General features: G+C 38.3%; 2 protein-coding genes, 1 long non-coding RNA gene and 1 other non-coding gene across 12 annotated transcripts in view; 2 read left to right on the top strand and 2 right to left on the bottom strand.

Moving 5' to 3' along the window:
* Positions 1 to 18,868, bottom strand: part of LOC134742269 (disintegrin and metalloproteinase domain-containing protein 11) — a 784,213-nt gene that overhangs the window by 695,578 nt on the left and 69,767 nt on the right. The gene's annotated exons all lie outside the window — the stretch shown is intronic.
* LOC134742286 (uncharacterized) overlaps positions 1 to 18,868 on the top strand; it is a 529,938-nt gene that overhangs the window by 499,411 nt on the left and 11,659 nt on the right. The gene's annotated exons all lie outside the window — the stretch shown is intronic.
* On the bottom strand, positions 13,578 to 14,756 carry LOC134742576 (uncharacterized). Its single transcript, XM_063675790.1, has one exon. It carries the CDS (start codon positions 14,620 to 14,622, stop codon positions 13,789 to 13,791), a length of 834 nt encoding a protein of 277 aa, XP_063531860.1. The 5' UTR covers positions 14,623 to 14,756; the 3' UTR covers positions 13,578 to 13,788.
* Positions 16,629 to 16,701, top strand: Trnas-cga (transfer RNA serine (anticodon CGA)). The gene has a single exon. It is a non-coding gene; the product is annotated as a tRNA-Ser (tRNA).

The raw sequence follows: 18,868 nt of genomic DNA, 5'->3' as shown, positions 1-18,868 counted from the left end.
GGTGTACCTGTCAGGCACGCACAGCTTGAACATTTGTAAAATGTCCGGGTTGCAGATACTACCGCGGAGAACTCGAAGCAAGTAGCACGCAAGCGCCAGATTCCTGCGAGTTTCTAATTTGTCGTAACCGACCATGCCAATCACAAAAAGTGTGGGATACATCAGCGGATAGAAAGGATACACTCCATACCGTTTCCAGTATAAGTATCTAGTAAACTTATTTTGTATCCTTTCTATCATGATGCTGTATTTGGCCTCATGCGGAGCCCATATTGCCGCGTTATGTTCTAATTGGCTTCTTACCAGAGCATTGTACAGCGCCGAGACGGCTTTCATGTTTGAGAAGCTTACTGCTCGGCGCAGTACAAAGCCCAGAATTTTGAACGCCTTTTTACATGCACTGACAACATGGTCCCTGAAACACAAGCTGCTTTGTATGTGCACTCCCAAGTCTCTCACGGAGTCCACTCTCTTCAACTGAGCTCCGGCTACCTCATAGCTGTGGTTAATGGGTGTTTTGGACCGAGTGAATGTCATGGAAACGCATTTATCCACATTAAAATGCAGTTTGTTTCTCTGGCTCCACTCCACCACTCTGTCTATGTCCCTCTGGAGACGCTCACAGTCTTCCTTATTTTTAATTGCCAAGAGCAATTTGAGGTCATCCGCGAACAACAAGCATTTAGCCTCCTTGACCACTTCTGGTAGATCATTAATCATAATAATGAACTCCAGCGGTCCCAAGTTACTACCCTGACTTACCCCGGTTCTGGTGAAATACGGCTGAGACTTGCAATCCGCGTACTCCACGTATTGTTGCCGGTCCCTCATGTAGTCAGCGAAGAACTGTAGCAACTTGGGAGTGCAGCCCACCGCCGCCATCTTTGACAACAAAAGGTCATTATCGACCATGTCGAACGCCTTCTTAAAATCAAAGTACGCGGCGTCAACCTGCACCCCCTCGTCAACTTGTGGAATGAGTATAACATGAACCATATAAGGCAACAAATAACCCGACCAAATTACGTAGGTTGTTTTTGGTAGTATTTCGGTGTATGGTGGCGCCGCCTAATTACTGTTTTTTGATGGACACTTTTCATACATAGAGATTTGGCTCCTTTATATAGTCTCCATGTATCAATGTTTTCTTATGACGTTATCACGCAAAATTATCGTCCGTAAACCGACTTTGCAGACAACCATATTTTTTTAAATAAGCAGTTTGATAATGGCAGATACTTAGAAGCGTAGTCTGTTCCGCTACTTTTGATAATGACTACACCAAAAGACAGTAATTCAGATTTCCAAATACACTGTATTCCGACGAACACAAACACTGAAAAACAATTGAACACACTTACATACATAAATACAATGAGAACCAATAAAGCCACGCAGAACGGAAGCGAGGTGCGCTTCCTGGGTACCACTTTATTGTTTGTGTACCTACTGATTCGTGTACCTCTGCCATAGATTACTTACAATTGTAAATTTTAATCGCGGTCAATACACATAGACGATTATTCTGAATTTAAAAAATATATACTGATGACACAATCGCATACTTCGTCATTTTATAGACAGTTACTATTTATAGTTACAACAGCCCTTAACTTGACATAGGGCACACTTAGATATTATATGGCAAAAAAAAAAAAAAACATTTAATTCGGACGATAGTACAATCCATATTTGGTAGCTACAATTATACTTAAATTACTATGTTAGTACCTAAACTAAGATGTTGGGAGGTCCAGTGCCTAATAAGTGCACTGTCCCATCTCCCTGCCACGACGGCCAGGAGACTGTGGCGGCTGGAAATGACCACCCTAAATATGACATCACATTTTTGTAGTTTTTACTTATGCAGATTTTTAAGACTAAGAAGGCGATAAAGCTTGAATCATCACTACGCAATTTAAAATGCCACCATTTTATTCTCTTGCTAGTGATTTATTTCCACGGAACACAAGGAACTGTAACCGACTTGTGGTGGGCAAACAACAAAAAACAAGCCGATTCAAGAAGAATTATACGGTGATGTGTGTAAACATATATAGGTATAATAAAATACCACAACAGCTTAAAGAAGTGCCCGATAACCAATTTAATAAAAAAATACGTGAGTGGCTTTTAGAACGCAGATTTTATAAATTGAATGATTTTTTGCTATATTAATGTATATTATAATGCAATAAGGTTAGAAATATTTATTAATGGGCTCATAATATTATTTATTTTTTAATTAAGTTTAAATTTAATTGTATTTGTACATATGTAAATAATTGTGAATATTTTGCATGCTATAGATTATGGCTAATTAAGGAGTGTACATAAAAATACTTATTGTAATAACACCTGTAAACCAACCCTTATTATAGCAAAATAAATTGATTGATTGATTGATTCACCAGCAGGTCTACTTCACAAAATGGTACTTTTAGAAAGCAAATGCAAATGTAACTTTAAAAAATACTAAAATCGCTTTAAGTATGCCTATAAAATCTGAGGAGTTCCCTAGATGCCTCCAGGATCTCGTCATCAGACCCTGACTTGATGAAAATGGGACCAACTAAGAAGCTTATCTACCCTATTAAACATTAGTTATTTACGATACAAGTGCGGAAAAGAGGAAATTCAAAACGAGTGGCGATAAATTAAAACACGACCGCAGGGAGTGCTTTAAATCGACACGAGTTGCGAATTACCTATTCGCACGTGTATCGTACAACGTTTTACAGTACATATGGCCTTTTAAACTTTCGACATATGCACGAAATATGCTCATTTACGCACTAGTGCGAGAGCACCATATGTACTGTAAAAAGTATTTTTTTAAATCGATCTAAGAATGGTGCTCCCACATTGATGTTATAAAGTGTTATATGTTATTAAATTTAGCATCATAAGAGATTCCGACGGATTAAAAACCTCCTACTTTTTAAAGTATGTTAAAAAATTTAAAATGCATCGTAATCTGTATGAATATAGCTTAACGTTTGTTTTTTAAACAAGCAGCACAGGGCGGACACGCTATACATCAAAAATCACTCGCGTTTCTATGTGTACGGCACGTCCTTACAAGCGTCATGCGTCATAGTGTGAGTAAGTTGCTTAAAAATACTACTGAGAGCACGCCAGAAGTCCGCCAGATTTCTGTCGCGGGGCGAGGTAATTCGAGTCGGGGCGGCGGTGCGTGGCCGTTCTGTATGATAATACTATTACTTATTCTGTGACTCAAGTTTCTGTACATTTATTTTTTAAATTACACGTGTACCTAATACACGTACAGGCACTGCACGCATCGCTCAAGCGTCCACTCAGTTGTACATTAATACTAATTAAGCATTCGAGCTGTCTTATATGCTCCATTTAATAGTTAAGTGATCTGTGAACTACGAGCTAATTTACACATGTACAAACAGCAACACTTAACTGTCCACCGGTGGCCCTTATGCCTTTCGTAATAAGGTTTACGAACTGTCAGTTAACAGTGTGGCCGATCCCAGGTAGCAAAATGACGTCATTTTATGTCATTTTGCTACCTGGGATGGTGTGTACTTGTACCTATCTACATATACTTGATTTAAGGATAGCTTGGATACAATCGATTAAAGGGAAGCGACAATGAAGCCCTTATTGTACTGATATATTTAGAACTAGCTTTTGCCCGCGACTTCGTCTGCGCGGACTTAGTAACAGCAGCTAAAGTAAGTATAGCGCCTGGAAAAATTCTAATAGCAATCTAAATTTGAGCATATTATGCACACAAATTAGCAGGCACTTCGTTAATTATCTCAATCCGACCCCGCTTTTTACTTTCTTAAGGGATGATTTTCGGGATAAAAACTATCCTATGTCCTTCTCAGGGACTCAACCTATCTCTATGCCAAATTTCATCTAAATCGGTTCAGCGGTTTAAGCGTGAAGAGGGAACACACAGACAGATAGACAGACTTTCGCATTTATAATATTAGTATGGATATGGATGGATTAGTATGGATTACGAAGATATCCAGGTAGCAAAGTGACGTCGGCGACGTACAAGTGACGTCATTTATAGGTCATAATGACGTAACTGACGTCATGATGACGTATAAAATAGTATAAATGCTACCTGAGGAGAACTATCAGTGGTTTGAACATTTATTTTTACTTCAGACGTACTTATGTTAAAATGTATTGGTAAAGCATTAAGTAATTGGTATATTATAAGTCGGCATTAAAAACAAACAACAACATACAACAATTATATTATGGTGGGTTGTCAACATACCTACCATAATATAATAATATTAAAATTTAAATAAAATTTCGAGTTTTGGAGAAAACTATGGAGCAAAGTAGTTCCATTTTACGGTACGATAATATAAATCCCACCCAACCACTTCATGGTTTTCCATTTTCACGACAATACCCCCTAAGTACTGAAATTGATTTCTCAAGGCTCGCGAAGCACCGTAAACATCTCGATGGGTTCCGCGGAATGCCCTCGTTAATTTTACGAGCTTATAAAGGTCATTTTGAGGGTGGCCATGCTTTTTTCGAAGCTGTGATTTTATGCCCATGGTATAAGTATTGCAGTTACCTGTATTGAGGGGTGAATAGAGTTCAAAGAAGATAGAAAATAGAGTTTTCTACCGTTTTCATAAGAAAAACAGTAGGATTCCTTCTGCCTATGCTCCACTGAAAAACAAATCATTGCTAAATAGTTGTTGATTACAATTTATCTAGTCACTTTTTAATAGAACTTTACTGCAAAACGTACGTACTAAAATATTAACTACAAACTACTTTAACGTCAAGTCTCTTTACATAACGTAAAAAGTCAGAGTAGGCCAAGACACGTTAAAACACCAAGTGTAATTCTTTCGTCCGGCTCCTGGACTAGCAGCGGCGCGAACCTTTAATAACTGAGGAGCGATAAACACAGCGTATTTACATAAATCAATAAATACAGCGCAGGTAATGCCGGGCGACGTGTTTACGCAAAAATGCGAAACAATCTACTTGAGCTCCACTATCGGTTCTCGATTGTAATTCTCGAATGGAAAGTGTTTTCTTTAAAACCTGGCGCCGATTATCATCAAGTTCATTATCATCTCTAGTCTAATACTACTTAAACAGTTCGTAAGAAGAGTCCCCAGCAAGCTCGGCCGAATTTAACCTTCCCATACAAACGGAGTTTCGTTCTCATTTTAAAACTACGTGTTGGATTGTAATGAAACTTTGCACATACAATGACATGAGATGTATGTAGGTCTGTAATTAGTTTATATGTATAGCTCTGGTATATAAAACAAACGAAATAGAGCAAAAACAAGTTTTGTGTGAAAAACTTAAATTCGCTGTATTTTTTTTACTATTGTATCTGAAGCTACATAAACTAATTACAGACCTTATCCTATTGTAAGTACAAAGTTTCAGAGCAATCTAGCTAATCATTTTAAAATGAGGGCGTAACTACGTTTGTATGGAGGAATACAGTAAATCCAGCATTGCCCGTCGGCCTAGGCACGCCCCTAACCAATCAAATCGTTCTTACCTAATTAGAAAATCAAGTTCACAGTGACCAGTTGAAGGTATACTTCCGAGCGCAACGGTTGTGTGCTAACCGAATCAAATTTAATGATGATTTGCATTCATAAAGGGGCCCACTGACTATCAGTCCGCCGGACGATATCGGCCTGTCAGTTGTTCGGAACTGTCAAATTTTTGTTCTAACTGACAGGCCGATATCGTCAGGCGGACTGATAGTCAGTGGGCCGCGAACGAACTACAGACTTTGCTTCATTCGTTCCACGCGGTCCAAGGTTACTGGTACAAAAGTTATTTGTTTTCTTAATATGTCTCAAATACCATTAATTGGCCTAAATTATCTGATTCTAAAATATTGCTGATAACACTGTCAATTGCTAATATAGCTGATTCTAAAATATTGCTAATTATACTGTCAATTGCTATGCCATGCTAAACTTACTACTATATTTACAAAGATTATATAGGGATGTATTCAACTTAAATCTAGTGTTACTTCCAGCCTCAGAGATTTGTTTTCAATAGAGTAGTGTGAAAATAATATAATAGAATAGGCTTCCATTTTTCGATTGAACATTGTGTAAACGAGACCGCTGGTAGCCCCGCCGCTCACGAGCACTAATGCGGCCAAATCAATTTTTCTCACACATTTATACGACACGTTACTTCTTTCATCTTTTCAATATTTCACCTCCGCCAGCTTACAGTTATTTTTAACTCGTTTATAATTCATCCCGTGGAAAAAAGGGAATCGATTCAATTGCCGCCCCGTGACGCATCAAAAGTCAGTATCGTGTGGTTCAAGATGTTGTTATATAGTCTGCTATATACCGGTAATGTATTTTATATGTATAAATAATTACGCAGCGTACTACGTAGGCGAACAACACGCGAACGCGAAGCGGCGCGGCACGAAGCGGGGTGAATCAATCCTTTGATACCTATAGAAGTGTCCTACGTGGGCGATCTCGTTGCGAACGCGAACGCCTTGGGCCCGCCGCGCCGCGCCGCTTCGCGTTCGCCTACGTAAAACGCAGCGTTATGATGGATTATTTCGGGTTTGAACTAATTTGGACATTTATTTTACTTGATTATCTTAATTGGCAAGATTTATTTACTGACATTTATTATCAATTTTGCAAACATTAATTGTCAACATACTTTATTAATGAAAATTGGGAGTTGAACTTGTTAAATAGCGATGAACTTTTAATTCAAAGAAATCTGCAGAAGAAAGCATGAGGGTTCTGGATCAGACATTTTCATCATCACCATCATGTCAGCCGATAGACGTCCACTGCTGGACATAGGCCTCCCCCAAGGCTCGCCACTCCGACCGATCCTGTGCCGCTCGCATCCACCGAATTCCCGCGACCTTCACCAGGTCGTCGCTCCACCTCGTTGGAGGCCTACCGGCAGTTCGTCTTCCGGTACGCGGAGGCCACTCCAGAACCTTCCGGCCCCACCGGCCATCAGTTCTGCGAGCAATGTGCCCCGCCCACTGCCACTTAAGGTGCAGACATTTTATGCGGTAAAATTTTGAAGAATTATAATGAGATATTCATGCTACTTGAGGCACTTAACATCAATTTTACCATATATTTAAATAATCGCCAGGCTCACTTCTGTGGATTTCTAATCCAAAAAAAAACAACTATACCATAAGGATACGAGTAAGAAGAAAATGAGATGTTGTGTTCCATCTGTACTTGTTCCACATATTTCTCCTTACATTCCCATCTCTACAGTGAAATATACGAGCAATATTACATCCAAACGTATCCAAAGCGCTTGTTAAATAGCTCAAAACAAAGCTATTCTGAACGTCATGAATTCCTCTGAACATCCAGAATTACACCTTCGTATTCATCGTACCAAAATAGTTAAAGCGACGCCTCCCTTAACGGCCCGGCCACGACATCGCGCGGCGGCGGCAGCGGCGAGCGGCGGCCATAGGTTGGAGCGAGACACAGCGACCGGACCTTTCGTTCCCACCTATGGCCGCCGCGCGATGTCGTGATCGGGCCGTTAAGGTGCGGTGGTTTAAAATATCGTAGCGTTTTTGTAGAACATGATAACGGTTACAAAAAAATATATTGAGGCCTTTCTCTAGTAACGTCATCTATTCGAAACCTGATTTAAAATCTTTCGCTCGATAGAAAAAAATCACGAACGTAGGTCTAAACCGCAACATTAAAAATTTGTAAGTATTTTGCACAAAAGCTAATAACATGAATATTGCTTCTGAAAATGCGTTGTTATTTTTGATCTAAATCATCCATTACCTTTTTTTTTAAAACAATGTTAAAGATAACTAAGAATTACAATTCAATAACAATGATCTTGCGATCAAGGGCAGGCACGGCCGTGCTCAGTGCAGTGCAAGGAGGCTATCATATCAATCAATCAATCAATAAAATATTTATTTGCTTTAAGCAGAGTTGTATGCATGTAAATACAATTCACTTATAATAAGTTACAAAATAACACAGATAAAACAAACAGTCAGAACAAAAATTACGGTATACAATTTAAATATGGATGGAAACTTGTTAAATTAATTTAATACATTAGCAAAGTATTCGTATATTATATTGGGATACCCTCCTACAATTTTGGAGGGAATAAAATCTTCTCGGGTCAGTGGGAAGGTTAGAGCCGGCGCAGCTTTATCGCGTATATCTTTACTTGAAAAAAGTTGTATTGTATAACCAGCTTAATGAACCGATTTAGCATGTACAACCAGCAATACCAGCAATAAAGTTTAGTTTATTATGGTTCATTATTTTTGTATGTGGGTAGTTTTGCACATTGTAGTTTTTCCTCAGTCACCTGTTGACCACAAACGCGTAAAGGGTTCGAAACGTCCGTATGTATTATAAATTTAATATACGGCATATACGCAATATAATCCGTTTTCATAGACAGTTACTTTCGTATTTATAGGGATTTACTACAAATTATTTACTACGTGACTCTCTATACAAGATGTTGTATACATTCTGCAGATCATAAAGGAGGGTCATGTTAATCCCAATTGCCAATGTTAAATTATTGCACCGGCAGCTAACTCTGTAGTACAAGCGAATACGGTAATTTAGCTGACATTAATGACGTTAATGCAAGCAGCATCATGTTGAACAAACCTAGAGGCCGATTCTGATAAAACAATGTGTTATGGTTTTGATATTGTTTTGATACAATCGCTTACACTGATTGGTCCAGGCACGCACGTCATACGGCGCGATTCGGGAAATGAATTAGAGATTCATTAGATATGAAATAGTAAAGATATGTGACGTCCCACGGGTAAAGGTACCTTGTTGGCGGTTGGAGCTTACGCTATTATTAACGCCGCTCCAATTAATATTGGATGGCGCTTACGCCACTGCAACGCTAATATGTAATAATTTGCGACGCTATGCGACGTAAGCGCCAGCCGCTATAAGGTACCTTTTGCCGTAAAATGTCACATATCTTTACTATTTCATATCTAGTGAATCTCTAATTCATTTCTCGAATCGTGCCGATAGAGTCACTCGCACTTGTCAGTGCGAGTCAGATGCACTGCGAACGGCAAGTCGTGTCAAGGTTGTATCACAACAAGACCAAAACTACAACATATTGTTACATTAAAATCGGCCTCCTCGTTTCGTTTGCTGCATTTATCTATGCAGGCAATATGCAGACTGAGGTAACTTAATACCTAGGGGGAGACCGGGGGAAATCTTTACTTTACCTTACCCGAGCATATATTATTTTATATGGAAATTTCTATTATACCGTTGTGTAATTTAAATAACAAACTTGTAGCAGGGATGCGAAACTCCTAGCTTCGGGCAAATTCGGATCCGTTCGGCTCATCATTGCTCCGAGCAATTATTAGGGTTGGCACAACTTGACGTCCCTTCGCGTGCACGGCCACAGATAATGACTTGAATTTTGACAACCCTAAATAGCCGAAAGGGATAGTGCCATATATTAGTAAAGGATAGCATGATTCGACCCTGAACCGCTGTCAAAGTTCGGTTTTGTAGGAAGTTTCCTTTCTGTACGGTAGTACTATTATTTATTCTGTGCTTGTAGCAATTTGGTTGCAATTTGGTCGAATGGTTGTTTAATTATGTGTAGATACACTTTTTAATGGTGTCTATATGAAAAAAAGGGTCTTTACTACTTTTAGGCTGCATTTGTAAAGGATCTTCACAACGTCTTGGCGTGCACAACTCTTCTTTCGTCGCGAATCCGATACATTTGAAATTTCAACACCTGCCGGCCTATCCAAGGTGACAATCGCTATCGCTACGACAACGAAACGCTTTGTGTCTCTCTATCACTCTTCCATATTAGTGCTTCATTAACAGTTGCGTTTCGATCGCTACGGAGCGTATGCGAATGGCATGTTGGCTACGCGGCCAGTATATGTAATTGTAACGCTCCTACTTCTTCGTCTTCCTCTTCACGTGCCATCTCCGTCCAGGAGGTCGGCTTCTTCACACTTCTAATAGGTTTTTCTGTCATCTATAGGTAAAGAACTATTTTGTAATTTTTTCCAAAATTTTAGGCTCAGTAGTTTCGGAAATTAAGGCGGGGGAATGGTATTTTTTTGGCTATTCTCTTAAGTAACTTCTAAAGTATTTATTTTAAAATTACAAAAAGAAACTGAAAAACTTTATTTATTAATTTTCTCACTTACCCCCAAAAGTGGCTCCCATGTTTAAAATTCATTAGTTTACGTTACATGTCCGTCTTTGGGTCACAAACTTACATACGAGCAAAGAGTAACTTATACTAGAGCGGTACTGTCATAGTAAATTTTGTAACCACAGTAAATTCACTGCCATCTGTCGACACACTTTAAAACTAAAAATGAAGATTTATAAAAATACGATAAAATGTAGTATTTAAATATGGATAAATGATTTTTTTTATTTGCATTAATTATTTTTATGATTTTGACCCATGTTCTTTCACTGATATGCGTTAAAATTGTTAAATAACAAACGAAACCGTCAACGCCATCTATACGACAGTAGGCCAAAGCTAGTAGCGCCCTCTGAACGAGAATCAAATTTTCTTGATTTTCGAGGCACGTTTTTTCCTTAGACTGTATCCATCTATTACGGAGTTATATCTATCTTTGATACGAGTGATCCTATAAGGGTTCCGTTTTTTTCCTTTTGAGGTACGGAACCCTAAAAATGTAATCAGGCCATAAACGTCAGTTAAGATCAATGTGGGGAGGTCTATCAGGTAAAACAATCTACAAGCTCATTAGTCGCTTCTAACCACAGAAACAAATATATATTAAATCTGTGGTGGCCGTTCTGTATGATATTTATTTTTTATTTATTTTTTATTCACAGACCAACTGAGATCATTCTTGTTAGTACAAATAAAGCTTAAATATATGGTTAGTATTATACACTATACATTGAACGAATGTCAATAAACCTAATAATAATTAAGAATAAATTAATTCATTAAAATTGAAAAGAAGTAAATTAAATCAAACAAAATACAATAAAAACAAAATTCTATTAATACTTAGAATAAATTTAAAAGTGGAAAAATTACTGCCTTGGGTGAGACTTGAACTCACTGGCCGGAACTGGCCTGGAACTCCGGTGGCCGTTTAAGAAGTGTAACACTCTTACGGTAGATGTCGCTAGGGTCCCCTAGACCCATATAGTGGGAAGATTTGCTGACTATGGATGAGGTCTGGTGGCTCAGTTGGCAGAGTGCTGGAGTATCGATCCAGAGGCCGTGAGTTCAAGTCTCACCCAAAGCAGTAATTTTTCCACTTTTAAATATATTCTAAGCTTAATAGCATCGATCGCAGACGTTTCTGCTTGTTAAAAATTAATCTATTAATACTATTACTTATTCTGTGCTTACAGATTTCGATTAAGCAGAAGGAGCTAAGCTCTTCCTAGCTGACTGTGTCTGAGTAAAGTACCTTATTGCAAAGGCCTTTCGCTAGTTTTGGAAAGATATACCTTGCTTAGTTTCTCAACTACTAATCTTCTTTGTACTTACAGACATTTTTGCTCTAAGAGCCGGTGCTGGCGTTGTTGACGCTGACTGTACATAGAGTAACACATTTAAAAAAACGGCCAAGTGCGAGTCGGACTCGCCCACCGAGGGTTTCGTACTTTTTAGTATTTGTTGTTATAGCGGCAACAGAAATACAGCATCTGTGAAAATTTCAACTGTCATCACCGTTCAGGAGATACAGCCTGGTGACAGACAGACGGACAGATGGACAGACGGACAGACGGACAGACAAACAGCGGAGTCTTAGTAATAGGGTCCCGTTTTTACCCTTTGGGTACGGAACGCTAAAAATGGACTAACTCCTACTCATAATTAGGGCTATTCTAGTTTTGAAGATATGGTTCGTTGCTCTCCAGTATTATAAAAAAATATGTAATAAAAAAATGTATGTGTATGTGTATGTAAAATGTGTAATATGAAATATTATTATAAATAAATGAGTATGAGTATATATAGGTACTTAACAGATTTTTTACCGTTAATGCTGATTCAATGAAATAAAAAAATAAAATAAAAAATGTGGCTCGCCGCCCCGTAGACAACATACCAATCGCTAACGCTATGTAGCGAACCAAACACAACTGTCACTGTCACACTAATATGGAAGAGTGAAAGAGAGATACAAAGTGATTAGATAGCGAAGCGCAAGCGATCACCTTGGCTAGGGCGCCATATTACAGTATGCGGCTTGTTTTTGGCAACTCTTGACATAAAAGTTGACTCTGGTGCACATCGAAGCGAGATTGAAATGGTTACCACGAAACAGCCTCGCCAACAATGGAAAAATAAATTGGCCCGGCAAATCTCCCCAGATTGCGTCTCTGGTGGCACCTCAAATTGCAATCTAACGATTAATCCCTTTGAGCTCCACCGGCGAGAGCTGATTGGGCACCTTGCTCCTATTTCTAGCTTAGAGGTGGTGACTTGGTTAGAAATAAAAACAAAAAGTTATCAGACAAATAGCTGTTCTACTTTAGCCAAAAGAGTGTATCGGTTAGATGTACGATTGTATAAGTAATAACATAACAAACATTTATTTTTGATTTGATTTGATTTTTGAATAGTTTGATCAACTTTGTAGCTTGCCTGCAAACTCTTGGTATATTTTTGTATTTTTATTAGAAATCAAGGCTAAAATATAGGGCGTAAGATTATCGATGCGATTGAGATTGGACGCTGCCCTAACTTCAATCGGGACGGAGGCTGGATGTTGCCACCTGCATGGAAGCCTATAATACCTAGGGTCAAGCGGGAAGTACGTTGTGACGATAGCGTGGACATAGTTAGTGCAGTGTGCTTGACTTCGGTCGATAGATACAGCCGCCCTACCAGACCTTCACTTGTGACTATAAAGTAAGGGCATACTTTTGCATTTTTTTAGAATAACTAAAATAATAACAACGTCTTTCCACTACCTTGATGAAATTTACATATACATCTATAAGATGAGCAACGATGTCAATCTGTGAAAGATCTAAAATGAGAGATAATGACTAATGCATACGCAATTATTAACTAAAAAGTAAAACTCTTAACGTATAATATTCTATTTTCTATCTCCACCTTATTTTAGCTCTTAATAAACGAAATTGTCTAGAAAATTTTATATGTAATAGCAATACTTTACCTATAAATCAAAAATTGAATACACAAATCACTGTTCACTAAAGTCATCTTGTTTTATCGCGCCCCAAACGAAAAGGTCTTGCTCTTGACCAATTATAATAGCGAAAGTTCAAAATTAAAGCACGATCGAACTAACTATGAACGTGCCTGTACCAGGTAACTGTGATATTTATTATTATTCATAACGGTACACTTTCCACGGCAAACGTAAATAATGGCCTACTAAAAGCGCGAATAAATGCAAATTCTGAGAGCCCACTAATATTTGCCATAGAAAGGTCAGCGGTAAAACACAATTTAGTACACCCACTGTCTAAGTATTCTAACATTTAATGAAGGTAAATTGAGGCACAGGCTTCGGTTTATTGTTTCAGGTTTATTCACATCTTATCATAGACGAGGAAACGTGGCTCGCATACTTTAGTACCATTGCAACACTGAAATGTATAAATTGGGATCATCTCGGAATATCACGCGCGAAGCTATTTCGCCGCAAACTGCAAAATTTCTGCGGTTAAATCCGATAACTGGGAATATTGTTATAACACTGGTTTAACCGTTCTCTGTTCAAACTGTTGTCACTTCAACGTAAGGGTCGCAATTCCACTCTATAACTGAGTAATTGCTCCACACAAAATTGCCTTTTATTGATAGAGGTGCTTCTAGTGCTAGATATAAAATTGCCTTGGCGCCGTCTTGGAAAACTTTGGTTGATTTTCGTTCGTCTTTACTGTTGAGACTGCCAGGATTGACACAGTTGATTACGATTCCTTTGCAGCTCCATTCTCTATGCTGCAAAAAGGTGACGGCATTTAGAGCTACCTTACTTACAGCTTGCACGCTTAATCCCCACCCTTCAGTTTTCTCAATGCCTCTTCTACACGCCTCTGCATAATCTTGAATAACAGCTACTAACTCATCTTCCGTCAGATTTGGATCACTAATCCTTCTTCTAATCGCTTCATTCTCGATCGTCGCTAACAGACCAGCTGGTCCAGACACATTCACTACTTTAGCATTTTCAACTAGCAAAGGATATATCAGCTTTCCGAAATTGATGTATCCATAAAAATTCACACTTAGCGTTCTTCTCACTTTCTCAGCATGGGACAATTTCTTCTCAGTTTGTACATAATCCGTGTTGTTGATCACCAGATCTATCCTTTCGTCTTGATCTTGTATGTGGTGTCTGAAGTTGATAATACTTTTCGTATAAGTTATGTCCATGCGATAGTAGTGTAGATTCGTCGCATTTTTCTCTAAAGTGCGAAGTATATTGTAGCCGATAGATTCGTCTTCTGTAGTGAAGTATATTTTTCCTTTGTATGTTCTTGTTAGTTTTTTGAGAACTTGGTAACCGAGGTTACTATCAGCGGCGACCACGACAGCTACGGTGGTCATAGTGGTAGTACACTGACTGTTATCGAGTTATCAGCGCCGATGCGTTATCTCGACTGACACGGCCGTATTGTGCGAACACGATAAGACTTTTTTAGTCTCTGATAAGAGATAACACGAAGTGATGCTGGGAAAAATTCTGCGAGTAATAAGTTATATAGGTATATTATATTATACATAGTTAGGTAGGTTCTAGGTATGGTTACATTCTATGATTATTGAGCCCTTTACGATTCAAGCTTATTTAAATTAAAATATTTCAGATATATGTTACAACCCAAAACTGAATCTGTTTTCGTATAAAATATTGTTAGGCAATGCAATGCACAAGCAAATGCCTTATCAAGTTATAACAAATCTTATATAATAACATTGGCATTAAACAACACATTCTTTAGATATTAAGTATATTAAAATACTATTAAATACCAATTCTTCCCAAACCGCAAATCTGTACATCTAAATGTGAACTCTATAGTCTTTCAAACTAGGTCACTTTTTACATTACACAATGAACCAAGATACGAGCTCCTGAAAGATAATCCATACATTATCGGAGTCAATAAGCGTGTATAAATCACTACATACGTATTACGATTACTGATTATGAAATAAGTACCTATATTTTTAAAATTAAACCGTATTAGTTATAACCTACTGTTGAAATTCAAATGGAGATTATTGTGAGTTAAGACTTATTTGATTGAAGCATGATTTCTTATCGGTTGGGAATTGGGGTAGCAATAGATTGGTAGCGGTCATTATCAAGATTGTCAGTGTGTTAATTAGTTTAATTACTCAAATTAAGGGACGGTCAAATACCTATCAGTCTGATAACCTATTTAAAGAACCTTTTTAAAAAAAATCTTTTTACTAAAGTTTGTAATATCATTTCCTCTTTAAACACTTGCTAAGTTTGAATTCGATACCATTACCAGAAGTAGGTTAAATCGAGCAAAATTTAATTGCATTATTAGTTTCGAGATTCGACTCATGAGGTATATAATGAGGTATAATATTAGTAACATATACTAATCTATGGTATAGGGACCACCCCATGACAGTTCATTTTTATATGGAGTACCTGTCACGTAAAATGTTTGGAGACATTTTTTGCAAGTAGCTCATTAGTTTATTTAGAAATGTAAGATTTAAGGAATAGAAATTTGGTAAAAATATCTTCAATTATTTTTAAACTAAGCCCTAACAAAAGAAACTTGAGTTCCTGTTATCCATCATTGGACGCTAGAGAAAATCTGTCAAAATTTTTAATTTAGCCATCAATGGCTGCCTAAGCCAAAATAAAGGGTTACATATTATATACTTTTATCTGCTTGTTATTTCGAATTCGGGCTGTTACGTTTTTTTTCTCTAATAATCCTTAGTAATTTTTGCACTCTGCAGAAATGTATTTGTTCATTTTTTGTAGCAAAAGTCAGATATCTTTACTGTATGTATTTATTTCTGTGGCAATACTAGATCGCCGCTCAAAGGACTTCGTATAAATATTTATTACTTATTTCGATTTTGTGCTGAGGCGCAATTTTTCAATCTATTTTTATGCGCAACTCAGACAAGATGTAGGTAGTTACCACATGGTAACTACCTACATCTTGTGTGGGAATTATTATTGGACTTCTCTTTTTACCACACTTACATTAATTTAGCTTGCGCGTCGGAAGTTATTCAAGCGGCGCGAGTCGAGAAATGAATTAGAGATTCACTAGATATGAAATAGTAAAGATATGTGACATTTCACGGCAAAAGGTACCTTATGGCGGCTGGCGCTTACGTCACATAGCGTCGCAAATTATTGCGGCGCTATGCGACGTATATTAATTGGAGCGGCGTTAATAATAGCGTAAGCTCCAACCGCCATAAGGTACCTTTACCCGTGGGACGGTTCGTTTAGGAGGTGCAAGCGCGCACTGCTTGCCCTTAGAGCTGGTCAAAACGCCTAGTCTTACTAAGATGGCATATAGTCGAGAAATTCGGACGGGCACCGCCGTGGCGGAGTGGCCTAGGGGTTCATGGCGTTAGCCGCGACAGCTAAAGACGCCGGTTCGAATCCGGCCTTCACCACTGGAGGGCTTCGTCACTTTTTCTTTAATATATGACATCTGTTACAGTTTTTATTTCATATCTAGCGAATCTCTAATTCATTTCCCGAATCGCGCCGAAGGTTTCTACAGAATTCGGTTTTTCGCACATATCAAGATTTGTATAGCTCCAATGACCTTATCTAGATACAAAATGTAGAGCACCGACTATGTATTTTATAGTTAACAAACAAAAAAAAACCGGCCAAGTGCGAGTCGGACACGCCCACCGAGGGTTCCGTAATTTTTAGTATTTGTTGTTATAGCGGCAACAGTAATCTGTAAAAATTTCAACTGTCTAGCTATCACTGTTCATGAGATACAGCCTGGAGACAGACAGACAGACGGTCAGACTGACAGCCGGACAGACGGTCAGCGGAGTCTTAGTAATAGGGTCCCGTTTTTACCCTTTGGGTACGGAACCCTAAAAAACTTTTTTTTTTCTGTTAAAACCACGAACTGACTCGAGTTTTATTTTAAAATCGAGGAACCGAAAGACTCGTATCTACCAACACTATTTCCTCTACGTTCCGTATATTAGCCGCACTTACGTAGCTCATAGGAAAACCAGTTTGCGAGTGATCTCCTATTACTATAAATGATTACCGAGCTAGAGCTCAAGTTACACTAGCGATACACGGAAGATTAAAAAGTTTCGCGAATTAGTTAACAGAGGGCAATGCCTAAGTTCTAAATAGAAAAACTTGTGTCATTAAGTGGCGAGGTTCATACTTTATGGAGTTTAAGGCGTTTGGGAAAAATGGTTAGTGTCTTGCGGGGATAAAAGATAAAAAAATTGTTAGAATAAATTGGAATATTGTAGAAACGATTAGGATTAGAAAAAGTGAATGTTACCTTGTTTAAAAATAATGATTTGATTATATTAATTGGACATGCAGCAAATGCAGCAAATTACGTTGCTTTTTAGGGCTCCGTACCCAAAGGGTAAAAACGGGACCCTATTAATAAGACTCCGCTGTCCGTCCGTATGTCTGTCTATCTGTCTGTCAGCCCGTCTGTCACCAGGCTGAACCGTAATAGCTTTTAAAATTTTCACAGATGATGTATTTTTGTTGCCGCTATAATAACAAATACTAAAAACAGAATAAAATTAATATTTAAGCGGGGCTCCCATACAACGTGATTTTTTGCCGTTTTTTGCGTAATGCCACGGAACCCTTCGTGTGCGAGTCCGACTCGCACTTGGCCGGTTTTTTTCTACTTCAAGAAGCCAATTCTAACGTACACTGACATCAAAATGATATCATCCGCATGTTACGCATTATGCGAACGCGTTAACGGCGTATTTTTTAACTCTGACCACACCTTTACAGAGGGCCGCGAACCACGTTCGACGAGTTGCCACTCTGTCGCACATGTAACTTCGTACGTAAGTGTGACAGGGAGGCAACACGTCGAACGTGGTTCGCGGTAGGCCCTCAGTTGTCAGGATCCCGATTTAACAATTTGTTATGGTTTTGAACTGGTACCTTACGACCTTGAAGATCGATCGTGCTGATTTGTGCATGTGAAATCAAGTAAAAGTGCGTGAGATGCGCTAATAAGGCTTTTGTAATGGGTACTAGCTAGACGACGATATACATACTAATTAGTTATACATATAAGGGTAGGGACTGGTAGAGAATGCCTTATGGCATTAAGTCCGCCATTTGTACTTTCTTGTACTGTGCAATAAAGGTTAAATAAAAAAGATAAAAAATATATATATATATATATGTATAAATACTGATTTATATACATAAAGCCTGACCAGGAATATAATGATCATTGTCAAGAGGGCGCTGTTATTTTCATTTATAGGGTGACAGTTCAGTATAGTATGAAAAAAATAGTTCCAGTGAAATTCCGCAACATGGCGCGTGATCATATATTCCTGGTCAGGTTTTACATATAGAAAACATCCAAAACTCGAGAGCAAAAGATTTGTGATAAAAACAAAAATAAATGACCTCACCAGCCCGCGCAGCATGGTTTCCCCTATCACTAAGTCCGTCACTTTCGCACTCACATACTTGTTAGAACGTGACAGGCATGGTGATAAGCGTACCGTGCTACGACTCCTGGATTCGAACCCGGGACATCCCATGCCCATAAACCCCATGCCCAGGTTATAGGTTTACCTGTCTTTT

The sequence above is a fragment of the Cydia strobilella genome, chromosome 6 (genome assembly GCF_947568885.1).
Source record: "Cydia strobilella chromosome 6, ilCydStro3.1, whole genome shotgun sequence".
Taxonomy (NCBI): Eukaryota; Metazoa; Arthropoda; class Insecta; order Lepidoptera; family Tortricidae; genus Cydia; species Cydia strobilella.
Note: the sequence above shows the minus strand (reverse complement) of the source record. Positions and strands in the feature narration are given on the sequence as shown.

Coding starts and splice junctions, on each gene's coding strand:
- LOC134742576 (XM_063675790.1), bottom strand. CDS start 14,622: ATGACCACCGTAGCTGTCGTGGTCGCCGCTGATAGTAACCTCGGTTAC.